The 16,728-nt window shown below is 39.6% G+C and overlaps 1 protein-coding gene across 6 annotated transcripts in view; it reads left to right on the top strand.

Moving 5' to 3' along the window:
• Positions 1-16,496, top strand: part of pcdh15a (protocadherin-related 15a) — a 167,135-nt gene extending 150,639 nt beyond the window's left edge. For 4 of the 6 annotated variants that reach the window (XM_035531806.1, XM_035531808.1, XM_035531809.1 and 1 more), the window contains 5 exons: positions 8,254-8,272; positions 9,038-9,073; positions 9,684-9,751; positions 11,693-11,810; positions 14,394-16,496. In XM_035531806.1, the coding sequence (XP_035387699.1) occupies positions 8,254-8,272; positions 9,038-9,073; positions 9,684-9,751; positions 11,693-11,810; positions 14,394-14,969 (817 nt within the window). In that variant the 3' untranslated portion in view covers positions 14,970-16,496. The remainder of the gene's footprint in view (positions 1-8,253; positions 8,273-9,037; positions 9,074-9,683; positions 9,752-11,692; positions 11,811-14,393) is intronic. The other 2 variants (XM_035531807.1, XM_035531810.1) reach the window with 2 other exon arrangements.
• The last annotated feature ends 232 nt before the right edge of the window (positions 16,497-16,728 follow it).

Raw genomic sequence — 16,728 nt, 5'->3', positions numbered from 1 at the left:
TGTGAGTGTGAGTGTGAGTGTGTGTGTGTGTGTGTGTGTGTGTGTGTGTGTGTGTGTATGATAAAGAGAGAAACATGTTTGTGATTGTGCATGTGTCCAAATGCAAAATGTGTAGACAACAATATTTTTAGTAAACACAGAATAGCATTTGGTTCTTTGGAGTTTTTTAACCCTCTAACTCCTTTAATTTCTGCTGGAGTTGTGCCATTAGATATGTTACTTTAATGTACTTTAAGGTGTCTTTTTTTTATACTGTTCATTGTTGCACATTTGTTGTGTATCGAACACTCATATAGCTTACATCTATGCTAACATGGATAACTGCATAATTTATATCGAAATGAAGGTTTAACAGAAATGCATTCCATTCATTTTTCATTGTTCATATGAATGGATGTCAGTCTTATATCCTAATAGTCTGTCTGCTTCTGCTCACATTCTCTTGTATATATCATTCTCTCCCTATTTAATTTACTTCCTTTTGCTCCCAACTCAGACTGCAGTGGGTCATTTACATTTTTATTCTGTCTTAACCTATCTCAGTAGATTGCCCTCTTGTTCATCTTCTGTCAGTTAGCTACTAATTGTGAATTTAAAAGTAGCTATACTACTTGCTCTTGCAGCTGGTACATCATACTTCTGCACTGTTGTGTCATGCTGTGGTGCGCTTGTAATTGAAAGCCAGTGTCAGTGGTGCATGGAGAGTGAAGTTCTGTGTGTAGAGGTAGTGTATCGGCACAGTGATGTACCTCTCAAAGCCCTCATTCTATTAGCCTGTCTAGTATAAATTTATTTATATAGCACTTTTTACAACAGTTGTTGTCACAAAGCAGCTTTACAAATGTCCGTAGCCAAGCAGCCAGTAAGCAAGGGTGACAGTGGAAAGGAAAATCTCTCCAGAGCATGAGGAAGAAACATCTAGAGGGACCAAGACTCAAAGGGGGGGCTCATCCACCTCTGGCCGACAATGGACACTACAATAATTAACAAAATTAACTGCAGATAAGGAACAGACTAAGTAGTGAAAGAGGAAAATAAATAAATAAATAATAATAAAAATGAAAAAATAAGCAATGTCTAGTTCAGTTTTCTAGAAGTCCTAGTCTGGTCCTGATGGTGTGTCCGAAACCCATCCCACACAAGAACGACCATCAAGGGCAATGGAGAAGTAGTTGGCTAAGGTGAAGGTGTGGGCTACAGCAGGGGGCATCAAGGGGTGATGGGAGCAGCCATGGCAGCTGAGACAGGTTGAGGCTCAGCAACATCATGAGTCTCTGTGTTCTTCTGACTCCAAAGTATAGTGTTCTACTCATCCTTCACCGTGACACTACCTGTCACTGCCCATCATCTTTATATACATTTCAGAATGATTAAACCTTTGGGTTCTGTGTGTTCACTTGTGTGAGCAGCACAGCCGCAGGGGAATCTCTGTGTCTATGCTTGTGTATGCTTCTCTGCAATACAGCAAAAAAAATAAATAAATTTGCCTTTGTTGATGACATTTGGCATGTTTCACTGAAACAAACTAATTAACAGAAAATGTGTTTTAATCGATTTTAAGTCCATAGTCACTTAACTGGAGTTTCTTTCAGGTTTCCTGTGCTATTGCTATTGATAACAAAAAAAATGTGTTTAACTTAGATGAAGCATTAAGGGAACCCTAAATACCACATCTGCATGTTTGTTTTGACAAAAAGCTCAGTCAACAGAAGTAACTGGGATGGCATATAATTCGCTTTCCTGCTTTATTCTCTATAACCCTCTATCATACTTTATGCACATCTTTCAGGCCTTTTTCCCTGTACCATTCCACCTTGTTGTCGCAGACACGGGAAGTCAGTTTCAAGAAGGCTGATCTCCAAAAGCTATTTTGCCCCTTTACTCCTCATCCCACTGCTGCTGCCTGTGCCACCATATACATCCTCCCCAGGTCTTGGAGAAAAAGCAACTGCCTCTCTGCCTACACCCTCTCATCACCTAGGACCCAAGGAGATATCCAGCAGCTCATCCCTAGTACAGAGACTAGCCAGCTTCTGCAACGTGGGCTCTGGGAGTCATCATCTGGTCCCTGCCATTTCACAATCAAGGGGTCAGGTTGATATGGAGGTGCAGAGTGACAATACTCAGGGAACAGACCAGGCAGTTTGAGCAGCAAGCCTTAGTTGAGAAGACTCCCAGAAATTCTTGTACCTCTATGGATGACATCCTCACCACTATCAGCCTCCTCATAGCCCACTGATTGTGGAAAAGGATGTTCCCCCTTGCATCATCACTGGTATTTATGGAGAGAGCCCTCCCATTCAGTGGCCTACTCTGCCTGCTCTGAGATAGCTAATAATACATGAGACTTGTATAGTGGTTTTCAAGCACCCAAAGTTGCTACATTAATACTAAAAAGAACACCTAGTGGCACATGAGAAAACATGTGGTTGTACTGAGAGGGTAAAATTACATTGGTGGAAAGATAGAAGAGATGGGATTTGAGATTTGATTTGAAGTGGAGAGATTAGACTGATAGATATGGAGGAATTCCAGAGACAATGAGCTAGTTAGGAGAATGGTCCATCACCAAAACTAGAGGTTAGAAGAAGGAACCGTTAGAAGATAAGATAGCAGAAGGAACAGTTAGCAGATCAGCTGAAGATGAGTGGAGAGTGCAGGTGGATTTCTAAGGAAGGAGAAGGCCAAACAAATAGGAGAGGGGTTATTAATAGCTTTGTGAGTGAGCAGAAGGAGGCTCAATTCACATTCAGCATCCCCACCTACGTCACAGTGGAACCCTGCAAGGTCCTGCTGGCGATAATATCAGGCCCTCATGTCCCTGTCCACCACCTACAGCTATGTTCCTCCACCTCCCCTTTCTCCTTATGCCTTTTCACCACCCCATTTTATCCAGATCATCCATTTCCCGGAACCTCTTCCCAAATATTGGCCAAGCCAGGAAGGACTAGAAAAAAACGACCCCATCACCACTTGCACTATGCCTCCTACAATGGCTTTGAATCTGAAAGACAGGAGGAAATTTTAAGCGATTCTGAAGTGCTCACCTAATGAAACTGGACAATTCTAGAAGCAGTCTCCTAACCACATAGACAGGGTGAAGACAAGGACAAAGAGCCGCCAAAGTGAGTTATTAACATAGCTGGTGTCTGAATAAAAGGACCTACATAGAAGCCAAGCAGACTGTTCTGTAGAGGAGTCAAACACTGGTAACTTCAACCCATATTCAACATAGTAGACAAACTTTCCCTATGTCTAATGATCTCTGGCTGATTTTGTGTGTGCTATTCTTTCTAGTACTCATTTTTATATCTGTTCAATTCTATAGATGCTGAGTAAGTACAATACATATATTTATATGTCTGAATAAATACATACAGTTAAGGTCAAAATTATTAGCCCTATATGTGAAATCGAGCAAACCCCTTAGCTGCTCTCAGGAAATGACAAGTACCAAAAGTATTCATAGTATAATTAGTTTCAAAAGAATAGAGACAAAATCTCCCTGAAATTTGCTGAAGATATTTTTCTGATGCACTGAGCTGAAACAATAAACAAAATACTGACAAGACCAAAATGATTAGCCCTTTAACAATAATAGTCAATACTGTAACATTTCTGACTCACAAGTGACAGCAGGCTTTTACTGTCTTTCCTAACTAGGTTGTCACCTGTCTCTTGAGGTATCATGGCCTATTCCTCCATGGCAAATTGTTCCAACTCATCCAAATTACATGGATTTCAAGCATGGCCCTTAAACCTGAGTTTTTGCAATAGATTCTTATAGAGAATTGAGATCTGGGCTTTGAGAAGACCACTCCAGGACCTTGATTTTGATGTTCTTCAAAATGTTTTGACCAACTTGGGTATGTGCTTCAGGTCACTGCATTGCTGAAAGACCCAATGGCAACCTAAACCCAGTCTAGCAGCACATTTTTTCACATTATCAAAATGTCAATCTTCTTTCTTAATAACCGCATGCACCCAAATAAGATTCTCTGTGCTTGAAGCAGCAAAATAGCCCTACAGTATTATACTCCCACCACCATGTATAACTGTTGGATTTTAGGGTTGAAGGCCTCTTCTTTCACCAAACAAACGCTATATTTATGTGCCTGAATAGAATAGCTCCAGTTTAGTTTCATCATATTATCCATAAATCCAATATTATCCAATATCACACTATCCATATATCCAAAACTCATCCCCCATTCCCATGTTTGAAATGTCCATGGGCGAACTTGTGTTACTTTGATGTACCACTGTGTGAGCAATGGGTTTCCTTGGGCAATGACCTCAAAGCCCACCATGATGAAGAGCCCTTACACACAGTCTTCCTTGAAACCTCAAGTCCTGAAGAGGCAGCACTAATGTTCTCAGAGATCTGGGGTTTTTTGTGCATATATCTGATGATTTTCATCTTTAAAGTATTGGTATCTTGCACTTGTGACCGCATCCAAGTTTGTTTCGAACAAAATATGTCTTTGGAAAGATGTCATGTACAGCTGTTCTGGGCACTGTAAAATGCTTGGAAATGGCAGTACAGCTGTCCCCCTTAAGATGAGCATCCATTACTTTTTTTCTGAGGTCGATACTTACTTCTTTGCTTTTTGGCATGATGAAATTACTTGCAAGAGTGGTGCCTCTCAGTCTATCCTTTAAGTACCATTAGTGCTCTTCATTGGAGGACATTTAGTAGAGTTCACTGCTGATTCTGCCAATCAAGTCAGATAGGGTTCAGGTGTGGTTTGAAAGCTAATCATTTCAATTTGGCACTTTTTCTTGAATTATTCACACAGGGCCAATAATTTTGACCATCCCAATTTTCAATACATTTATTATACAGCAATCTTTTAAATAAATAAATTCAAAGCGTGCCAAATAGGGGACTTTTTACTCTGTAAAGTTTAATGAATTATGTTAACAGTGGACAGAATTTTAAGTAAATGTTCCATATGTCTTTGTGGGCTAATACATTTGACTTTAACTATATATTTATGTATAGTTTGTGAATTAAAGAGACTGTAACATTAAAATGTTTAATTCATAAAACAATACAGTAATTCAGACATTTATTTTAAGATATATAAAAATTATTTACATTTTATAGAACACAATGTTAATAGTGGTTGGATTCTGTAGGGCTTTATAAGATAAAATGAGGACAGTAGCAGTTATGACCAGATGACCATAAAAAACTATTATATTTATGATGATTAGTGATCATCAGGAAGGTGCATTATTATGTCATTATGTTAAATGAAGGTGCTGCATGCATTGTGTGAATATCTATTTTCGCCACTTCTGAACATCACGTCTTTGTGCTCATGTGCTCTCTCTCAGCTGCTCTTTGAGAATGGACAAAAGCAGCAACGAGGCCCTTCGTTCACAATGTACTTATTCATCTTCTTCATCATAGTCTCCCTCAGTGTCTTCTGTGTGCCTTTCCCTCTGCCGCTCTGTTAGTGCACCAATAACCCCCTCTAAAGAGCTGTCACTGCCATCAGACCACCTGAGGTCGCCCTGGTTCTGTACAGTTTTGCGGATGTTTTTGGCCTTTAGAAAATCAAAGGAGTCAAAAAGTGCACTGGGCCCAAACAATATAGATAATAGGCAGTGGACTGCATGACAGGAAAAGTGTGCCTTGCCACCAGCCGGCTGCCTTCATCTCCGGCAAGAGCACAATCAATCTCTCCGAGTGCCTGTGGATGAAGAGCTCTTTGTGTACACATAAAGCAGCTCTTCCTCCTCCAGCAAACCCTCCCTCCCATGAGCCTGATGACATCTATTCAGGCGGCATTATTAAATCTGGAGTACAAATGATTTATTATCTTATGTTTACTGCGTAGCTCATATTGGAATTGATTTTTCATTTGGAATCAGAAATTTGTTAGCTTTAAGATAATTAGAGTTTATTTAACATTTTGTTCTGTCTTAATTTGACTTGTGTAAAAAAGGTTTATTCTAACTTTATTCTTTGGATTGTATTATTGAGCCTTATATGGAAGAGAAAGGGAGTTTACAGTACAACAGATTTGTGATATCAGTGCACAATGCACACTTCATGACAATACGCAACATTTTTGATGTGTCTCTTTAGGTTCACAATTGCATATAATACAATGCGGTAATGTGTAAAAAAACCCCAAAAAGTATTGCTCACCAACTGTAAATGGAGTTAGATTTTGTAAAATATACAATACATCTGAATGTAAGTATTCCAAGCTATCCTTGTTACATGACAGAGTAAACAGATTTATGAGCTGATAACACATCAGCCTCATTTGCACGTCAATTAAACATTTTAACATTTGCTACAATGACTGTCTTGTTCATAATCAGTTTGACAGACTGTTGCTATACTGATATAGTTTTGTTACTCTTTTTATAATTGTTGTCACATCTGCACATATTTCCTTATCTGTTGCAAGAAATGTAGTAGTGTGAAGCAAAAAAATTCACCTATGGGATTCTTTCATCCCTGGCAGGGTGACAGAATACCATAGGGAGCTTTTTGTGATTACTGAGGCACTGAGAAAGGGTATGTGTGATTAGTGAGGCACTGAGAAAGGGTATGTGTGATTAGTGAGGCACTGAGAAAGGGTATGTGTGTCACGGTGCAGATGATATGTGCGGGTGTGTAAGAAATTAATGGAGGGTGAACTCCGCAGGGATTTGTCACTTTGTATGCCTGATGGGCATACATGGCTCAGCATGGAGAGAGAGAGAGGCTGTGATGTCTGCATGCATCAGGAACAGTGCTTATTAGTCAGTTGATCCGTCCAGCTCCTACTCCGCTCCTGTTGATTCTTCCCTTGTTGTCACGTGCTATGCCTCTTCTGTCTCCCCATCCACATTACTTCCCTTCAGCTTTTCCTTCAGTCTCACCCAGATCCGCTTTTTCCCGTGTAACTATAACCTCTGTGCAAGCACCTACAGGCACACAGCTATTCATACAGTGGTCTCTTGTTTCCTTTATTAATCAAAAGAAAAATAAGAGCTATTCATAGTCACAGTAGCTCTACCTCTTGATAATAAAATGCAAATCAACTAGAAATTCTCACAGTACATCTTACCTATACTTCTTGCATTTTTTTCTCTGATTTTAAATGGAATGATTATCTTTGCATGATCATTTGCAAAAGAGAGAATTAGACAGCAAGCCCTTTTGCAAATGGAGGCCAAGAGGACAAGAATTATTTTGTACCTCATGTTGTATTGTTGGTTAATAAACAAATAGTACAGGCAGCAGACATTTGAATGAATATGTTCGCCCTACTCTTGAGACTAATAAAATGCCTGGGGACAAACTTGAGACAAAAGGCCCAATTTATTCCAGCTAGTCCATACATGTGTAAAGTAAGCAAAAACATTTCTGACAGCATCAGCAGTTATTCCTGTAGGACTAAGAGAACATCTTTATTCCCAGTCCTACTGCAACGCTTTAAAGTTATATTAACATTGTTATTTTGATTTCTTGGCATAAAGTGAACGTCTTTACTTCCTGTGGACATATGTAGATCTTGGAGTAAACACATCCTAGCCTCTGTGAGGATTGGGACCAAAGCAGTACTTTACCGAAGAGTTTGTGTTTGGTTCTTAGATGAGCAGTGATGTGTCTGAATCTTGACAGAGAAGAGGTGGCTAGCATTCAACAGTGACTTACGTACCCACAGCTGTCTTCCCCATTCTAACACCCAGAGAGACAGAGAGTGAGCATGTATGCATGGATGCGTGTGAGTGTGTTTTTCTCAAAATCTGATCAGAAATCTTGTGGGGACATTTACCTAGATGCCACAAAGAAAAATATTATTTATTAGTAGTAGTAGTTTTTGTGTGTTTTTGTGTGAGAAAAATTACTCATGAGTGTGTGTGTGTGTGTGTACTCACACACACAAATGTGTGTCTGTGTGTGTGTATTTGTGTACACAAGTTTGCCTGTTTGTATAAATAAGTGGTTCTAAATAAGAGGGGATAAATGCACCCTAAGGTGTAGGTTGGTGCTAAACTGCTTGTGTCAGCACTCCAGTGGTCCCATTTTAGGTCCATTCCCTTTGTAAATGGTTTCCAATGCTACTTCACCAACTTTACTTCCAATGTAATAATACAGAATAAAGATGAGAAATTCTCTGGATGAACAAGCCAATGCTGTAACAGCACTGTAAGTAATGAAAACAATAGAACATTGAACCATTATTTCAGTGATTTTTGTTTGTTTGTTTGTTTGTTCTTTATTTCCCCATGGGATGGCAGGCCTGGACGTGGCAGAGAGGTATGTCCTTCTTCTACCTGGCTGTTACTGGTGTGAAATGCTTTATTTATTATGGCAATAGCCATTTTTGATTCATCTAAGGTAGCAAAGCTCCCAGTTCCTCATCTCTCCAGTCTGTCAATAGTGCCTGGGGAAGAATTAGAGTAGAATCTCAGTGAGATGGAGGCATTGATAGAAACCCTGCCATTACCTCCATGTTTATGCTCAAGTAGAGATATGAGGACACTGTTTTTATTGAAAAGATTTATCTAATCTGTGCTATGTGGCAGCCCATGCCTTACATTGCTTTCCTCAGGCAGGTTTGGAAAAGAGATGTATGAACACATTATGTCAGTGCTCAAGTCATAGAGACAGTCCTTATGTGTGCATGTTCTATCCGACTTGACCTTTTCGTGGCTACTCAACTTTAACATTAATGTCAACTTATTAAGAGAGTAGCTTCTCTGCTCCACTATGCTACTCATTTCCTCCACAGGAAGTGTCTCTCACTTGCTTTCTTCTCTGTCCTGTCTAACCTGCTATAGTCTTTCACCCAGTTTGGTTACCCCACCCCTCCTTATTCCCCACCTCTTGCTTTCTCATAATCCACACATTTCCTACTCTTCCTCTTTTCTCTACCTAGTCCTCTTCATTTTTACAATAATTATGTGCCTTCTGTTGCATCCTTTTTTGTACTTGTCATCCTGTTTTTTTCATATATGCTCCTTTTTTTCAACTCTATTTTCTCTTGATCAATCCCTTCTCTCCCCGACTCTTTGCTAACAGCAGCAGTTGTTGAGGCCATCATTGCTCAGGCCAGAGGTATTTTCCTCTGATTCCTCTGATTTCTCTTTAGTTATGTTCACATTACAAGCCATTGTTCCATTCTGAATTTTTGCTTAGATTAGATTGGCCTATCTTGACAGTGATACGTTTTCTCAAGTGACCATTTTTGCACAAGCGACAGAAGTGACCTCCACTGTTGTTTTGACAATGACAGTGCAAAGCACATGGGTATAGGCAAAAAGCCACATGAATTCTGATCGGTCTCGTTCAAGCTGCATAGCCACGAATCAGGTAGGACCACATATGTAAGTAAGTGACTTGAAAAGATCAGATTTGTGTAGCTGTGCAGCCCTGAAAAAATCAGATTTGTGTCACAATTAAGGCAAAAAATTCCAGCTCCGGTTGGTAATGTGAACATTTCCTCTTTTCTTTAGAGGCCCTATCTAGCTGCTATATTACAGGTAGATAGTTCATCATGTTGAATATGGTATAGTATAGTAGTCTCTTATGTATATTAATTTAGTTTAAACAGTGTCAGATCCATGTCCCGCTGATAATCATATTATATAAGATGCTCAACTCTTGACATTGTTTGTTCATCACTTGTTAGGATATTTGGTGACAATTATTTTTGTTCTTGACTTAGGCACTCTCTATGGAATCAGGTATTGATCCTGGGCAAGACTACATTGCACCAGACTACTATGATCAAATGTAAGTTTAGAATGATCACATTGACATGCAATAACTGATAAGTGTGTGCGTGTGTGTTTGTGTGTGTGTGTGTGTGTGTTTGTGTTTGTGTGTGTGTGTGTGTGTGTGTGTGTGTGTGTGTGTGAATGTGTTTTTTTGTAACCAGACTAAAAAAAACTAAAAAAAGACTAACAAGGTTTATTTACTGGGTATTTATTATCATTGTTTTGTAGGACCAGAACTGTGAGAAAAGATAATTCTGAATAGTCTGGAAGATTTATCTTCTTTGCAGATTCCTTTGCACCAAAGCTAGTCACAACAGATCTGGGCTTACTACAAAGACAATTCAGATACAGTTCCCACTGTAACAGTTTGTCTACATGTTAAAGGGCAATCCAGTAACTACTTTCTGAGCCTTTTGCAAGCTAAGGCTCTCAGGCAGCTCTCTACACACCACCAGCTGCTGCAGGGCCAGAACTGGGAGTCATGTTACTGCCAGTTGCCAACCTTATCTTCAGTTTCAGATTGTTGTTGATGTCCAAGCTGCTAACATAAATGAGATAAATAATGGTTTGTAATGCTTGCAGAAAGCAAACAAGACAGCCTTGAAAAGAAGTGGGTAAACATATTCCTATTCCTTTGCCCATTTCTGTCTCTCTTCTAAACATTTCTAATTCCATGTCCATAATATTTACCCTCTTCCCTCCTTCCAAAGGAGTTAAATTGCTCCAGCTAAAACAGGGCACCTAAGCCCATGGTGAAATACCTCCATGCGTGAGAGGGGACAGAGACAGAGAAAAAGAAATCAAGAGAGCAAGTGAGAGCAAGATTGTGAAAAGCATAACAATTTGAAAGCTACGAACAGTTTTCTGAGAAAACACAACAAAAGAGCATCCAATGATATGGTATAAACACAGAGAGAAAGTGGCAGAGAGTGCGAAAGAGAATGCAAGAGGGAGCTGAGGGGGTGGTAAACCGGCTGTGGCACTTATAGCAGCCCATATGGTGAGTGGAAAAGAACTGGCCAGCTTTGCCATAAGAACAGAAGCTAAGCAAATATTGTGTGCTGATCTGCAAGTTTGATCTGCAAGGGTTAGCATCAACCACTCAAGGGAAATGTGGATACTTTGACGAGATGAAAAGCTTAAGCCACCAATAGCATCCCACATCTTTCCTCAGTTAGACCAGATGGAGTTGTCTCCCTCACTAGCAGACTTTTCAAGACTTGAGAATCAACTGAACACTGCATTTTATCTTCCAATGATTTTCCATATTACCAGCCCATCTCACACAAATGCTATTCATGCAATAAAGTGTAACAGATGGAACCTAATGGCCAGTGTAGAGATCTGAGATTAAGCTCTCATCACAATACTACGTGCTTCTACCTCAGGACCCTTGTGCCCAGGTGGTGTTGGTATAGTTTATGATGAGGTTAACTTCAGCAACATGTTGTATGACAAAACTTTGAACATAAGAAAAAAAAATGCAGTATATTTCCTTTTAACTGCATTGGAAAGGAATTTTAGATCATAATGTAATTTTTAGAACCTAATGTAAAACTAAGATTCTTGCAATTGTTTCCCCCCAGTACTGAACTATAGATACTAACAAAAAAGAAAAATGCTTTGTTTTAATCAGGAGGTAAGAGCACTCAGTACTCAGTAATCCAGATATTCCATCTGCTGTTAAGGACCATCTGCTGTTATAGATATATAAAGATTTCAATAAACACTAGCACAGAGGTGTCCAAATTTCCAAAATGTCCTGTTTTGTTTTGTTTTGGGTTTTTGTATTTTGTTTTGGTGTTCCTTTGGTGTCTCTATGTAGACACGTCTTCAATAAATAGTTACATTTCAACAAGGGAAATACCTTTATACTGAAGTACAGTTTATTTAAATGGGTAAGCACCATTTCTTATTCACACCATTTCTTATAATACGCTAATGCTTCATCCTAAAGGTACGATCCATATCCTCCATATGGGAGCCGTAGGAGGTTGATATCTCCCATGTACGATGAGTATGGAGAGGCCATTGTGGAGGATGATGGCTATTACTACAATCCCTATGGGCCAGAGGTAATACTACATAATTTATTTACTGGTAGATCAAAATGTTTGGACAAAAGTTTCATGGAAAATGAATTGAGTGTAAATCTCAGTTTTGTGAATTGATTTTTCATAATGTTATTAGATAGTCAGATTTATTAAACAAGTATGGTTCTAATAAGAAAAGATAAGACAAGACTTTATTAATCCCAAAGGGAAATTAGAGTTTGATTTTGAAAAGTGTCAGAGTAAACCCAGGATATAAGGATTTGAATAGGCCCCATGTTACCTCAGATTTTCCTTTTGCCGGCAAAGTTGTCATCACCTAAACAAATGTTTTTCTTCTATAGTGTTAGATTGTAATGTACATATGATTATGAAAATTATGTATTATATTTAATAGGAAATAATCTCACTACAGGCTTCGGGCAGAGGGAGAGGTGGGCCAGGGCGTGGGCATGGGCGTGGGCGTGGTAAGCATGTGGGATTCAGGGATTTTCCTCCAGAGGACGAGATTGGTCCAGCAGAGCCTGAAACTCCTTCTGAGGATGCTATTGGTCCTGCAGAGCCAGAAGCACCAGCCGAACCAGAGGAGTCCATAGCTTCAAAGAAGCTGAAAACAGTCATGAAACTCAGCAAGCTGCTTGCTGCAGGAAAAAAATTAGAAAAGGTTTACACCTCACCTTGGAAGAAGGCCAGGATCTTCCCATTTATGTTTGGGAAAAGGAGAAAGGACAAAGACTACGCCAAGTTGACATCTGCACGACGTATTGGCAGTCAAGAAAGCCTGACAGAGGGACAAAGCCCAACCGGCTCTGTTGATGGTGATGAGTCGTCAGGAAAGGCTCAACTTGGAAAAGTCCTGAAACGCATTAATGTGGGTAAAAAGGTTCAAATCAGAAAGAAATCTCAGGGCAGCATCAGCCAGAGCTCTGCCAGTGAGAAGGATGAGTCTACAGTTGAATCAGAGAAAGAAGACAAAAAATCAAAAGTGTCTATCAGTGTCAGTGAACCTGACTATAGTGGCTCTGAAGCAGAAAGCAAGGAAAAGAAAGGATCAGATGAGGATGAGTCATCAGTGGTGAGCAGCACCGCAGATAAGGACTACCTAAAGGTGGATCTCGAAAGGGATGATGCCAACGAGAGCACCGTTGACTCAGAGTCCGAGCCAGAGGAACCAGAGGAGTCTGATGAAGAAAGCAGGTCTAAGTCAGGGACAGAGAAATTTGGAACTGAAAAAGATTCAGAGTCAGAAAAAGAGTCAGGGACTGAGAAGGAGTCAGGCTCAGCAGAGGGGTCAGACTTGGAGGAGGAGTCAGAGTCAGAAAAATCCTCCAAATCAGAAAAAGATTCCAAATCTGACAAGACATCTGCGACAGAAAAATCAGGAACTGAAGAAGAATCCGATGAGGAAGAAGATGGTACCCCAGAATCCAAAGAATCTGAAGCTTCAAGGTCTGAGGTCTCCTCTGCTCAGTCATCCATGAAATCTTCACACACTGAAGCCAGTAAAGAATCTTCAGAGAGATCAAGTGCAGGGAGCAGTGTAAGGAGCAGTGCAAGTGGCAGTGTTTCTGGTACAGCTAGATCCAGTGCTAGTGCCTCAAAGAGTACAAGGACCTCTAGCAGCAGATCTCTGGACCCCAAAGGGTCATCGGCTCAGTCTTCTGTGAGGTCTGGAAGCATTGGTAGCAGTGATGCAGAATCAGGAAAATCTGTGCAGAGCAGCTCTAAGGCAATGTCTGCCTCAGGACATAACAGATCTGATGCTGCCTCTGTGAGCGGCAGTGAGAGAAGCACCACTAGCTCCAGATCTTCAAGGGGAAGCAGACGTTCCCTTAAATCAGTCCTCACACAATCCTCTCAAGACATTATAGAGGAAGAGAGTGAGGAGGACTCAAAAGAGGAAGAACATGACAAAGATGATGATGAGGCTACAAAAAAAACCAGGGAGTCTTCAAGTGAGCCAAGTGATGGGGCAGCATCTGGAAGCAAAGAATATCCAAACTCATATTCTGGCTCTCCTTATGGAACAGAAAGCAGTATGACAGAGAGCTCAGATGAGGCGTTTGGGGGGCTGTCGCCCATTACTGAGGTGGATGAAGATGCCATAACATCTGGCAGTGGCTCTATATCTGGGAGTGGAGGAAATGAAAGAATTTCAGAGGCACAGTCAGATTCAGGAAGTTCCACAGCTTTCTAAGGACAGAAAGAGAGGGGAAATTCAAGTTCGAAAGTAAGACTGAATTTAATCTGTTTCTGCTCTGACGTGCAGTGCATTTCCCTTTTTCTCTTTCAACCTCTCTGTTTTTTCCCCACATTTTTGGCCAGCCTCTCACTGAATAATTTCCACAAATGCAGAAGCATAAATACTAGGACATTTAATCTCTGTGTGCTCTTGGGTGAATTTTTAAACATTTCTCCTTTCAAAAGTCCACCATCTTTACTTTCTTTTGTATAAACTAGAGGCCATAAATACTGAATTTGTTGCTCTTTTAAGGTCAAGCGCAAGTTGTTGTTTTTTGTTTTTTTTTCAATTTAAAGTCAACTGTTAACTCCAACTTTAATATTTATGGATGCTTAAGGTCTAACTTTGTGCCTCTCTCTGCTCAGACTGGCAGAAAAAAGAGGATCAAGTTGGCTATGGAGAGAGAAGGTGAGTCAACAACTACAGGAGAGGACAGTGGTTCAGATGTCCAACGAAGCCACCTGCCTCTGATCAACAGCCACAGCAACATCAATGGCTCCATGTACGTGGCACAGAATGGGACTATCATTAGGACCCGGAGATCACCTTATCCTAATAACCTAAAACTTGGCTCGCCTGGCCGACTAGGCAAACAGTTTAAAAAACTGGACAAGTTGGGAATTACACATGAGGAGAATTTTCCTTTAAATAGTACAGCGGATAATGGGCCTGATATAGGATCCACTGGTGTGCTTTCATCTGTAGCTGACAGCAACCTCAACACCAGGTCCTCCAGTGGATCCTTTGGGTATAGTATAGGGCCAAAGTCCAACATTAAATCCCAAATGCACAAAGACCAGGGGCAGGAACTGGAGTCAACCGTGGACAATGAGGAGAACAAAGAAACCTTGGAGTCTCCAAGTGACCATACGCTGTCAGACGAGGAAGAATTGTGGATGGGCCCCTGGAACAACCTTCACATACCAATGACAAAACTCTGATTTTTCTTGTTTTTGTTTTCTTCTTTTCTTTTTTTCAAACAGAAAGAAAAAATTCCACTGTCTCTGTTTTACACGCACAAGTCACCAACCAAAAATTGTGATCATACCTGGAATTCATTTTTTTTAAATATGATTGTACTGAATTCTGTTTTATCTAAATCACTGTTTAAAACTAATGTCAGCAACAAAATGTAGAAAGAAGAATTGACATTATGTTACAAGAGATTTTTAAAAAGCAAGAAATGTGAAGAATGTGTAGCTAACTAAAAAACTGCTTTAGGCAATGTTCTTACACCTGTGTTTGAAGAGTTTGTATACATTTTTTAGTGCAGTCACATATACCTGCTCATTTGAAATCTTTTTGGAATTCTGTACATGAACAGTGCAAACTGGCATCTATTTATTTTGTGTTCATGTTGTATGATTTTTTCCCCCTTTTTCATTTCTTTTTTTAACCTAAGAATATAAACAGCTGTGATGGCCCTGATATTTTGAATTAAAAAAATAATATCTCCATATGTCTGTATAAAAATATATTCTACTTTCATAGCTTCAGATGCACATGCTGAATATAGAGAATTAACTCGAATTTATTATTTTTTTCTACAGTGATGATGCCTTTGATTCAGATATAGTTTATGAGGCTTACTTGGTTTATGAAAAGCTTTTTTTTCTAGGCTTGCCCCCTTCCTGCTGCATTTTACGTGCTCTCTGTGAACAGCTTATCATTATCTTTCAGCATAATCTTCATCTGTCCAGCAAAAGATAATGATGTCAAATATGAATGCTTGGCCATCCAAACCATGATTGCATCTGTGAGGATAATTGAACAATACGGGCAGGCTAAATTTGTACTGATGATGACTGAGATTGTCACCTCAGACCTAAAATCTAACTACCAAAATCACTAGCTGGGTATGAGACTAAGGATACACTTCCCCCACTATTACCACTAATGTTTTTTGCTAAATGTGTGAGGACAGAAACCACTGTATTTGTATTTGCCATTCTGACTCCACATGACTACAAGCTGTATGTGAAGCAAGGGACAGTTATTTATTTCTGTTTATTTATTTGTTTATTTATTTTAGCCTGTGCAGATGCCTGAGGCCATACTGATTTATGAGATTAAATTTGCAGATGAGATGATTATTTGACCCATGGTTATTATAATGTGATTTGTAAAATGTTCTGATATATTTTTCTTATTTGGTCGGGGCCAACTAATGTCATCTGCCACTAGGTGGCATTCTTCTCTTTTAGGAAGGAGGTGCAGTTTTAGTACATATACATCAATACATAATTTCTCTTTACCTGTAGTGTATTCTATTTAGGTATTTCTAAGTGTTTGCATTTGAAATATACATAAGGGTGGTTATACTGTTTTGCCTTCACCAGAAGAGCAGTGAAGACTTGTTTTTTAGGTGTTCTCTAATATAACTAGCAACACTTACACAGTTTCCACTTTTCCATCAAATAAATTTTTAATTGTTTCAGTTATTTACAAGATGATATCTAGATGCTGAATGTAGGCATGTTCTAAAAGGAACCTTGTATGTTAAAGAAATAAGACAAGTGTTATTAATAAACATATTCAGGCTTTTGGGATATTTTATCTAAGTATAAAGAGTACTACATCCTAGCTTTCATAAAATGGATGTGTTTTCAGTACATATTTGTCCACAGGTACTGTAATGCCTCACTTCCTTCTTCAACCCCAGTCAAATATGCTCTGACTCACACACTAGTGACTGATCCA

Source organism: Electrophorus electricus, chromosome 11, assembly GCF_013358815.1.
Source record: "Electrophorus electricus isolate fEleEle1 chromosome 11, fEleEle1.pri, whole genome shotgun sequence".
NCBI classification, from domain to species: Eukaryota; Metazoa; Chordata; class Actinopteri; order Gymnotiformes; family Gymnotidae; genus Electrophorus; species Electrophorus electricus.
The sequence above is the reverse complement of the archived record's forward strand: the minus strand, read 5'-3'. Positions and strand labels throughout refer to the sequence as shown.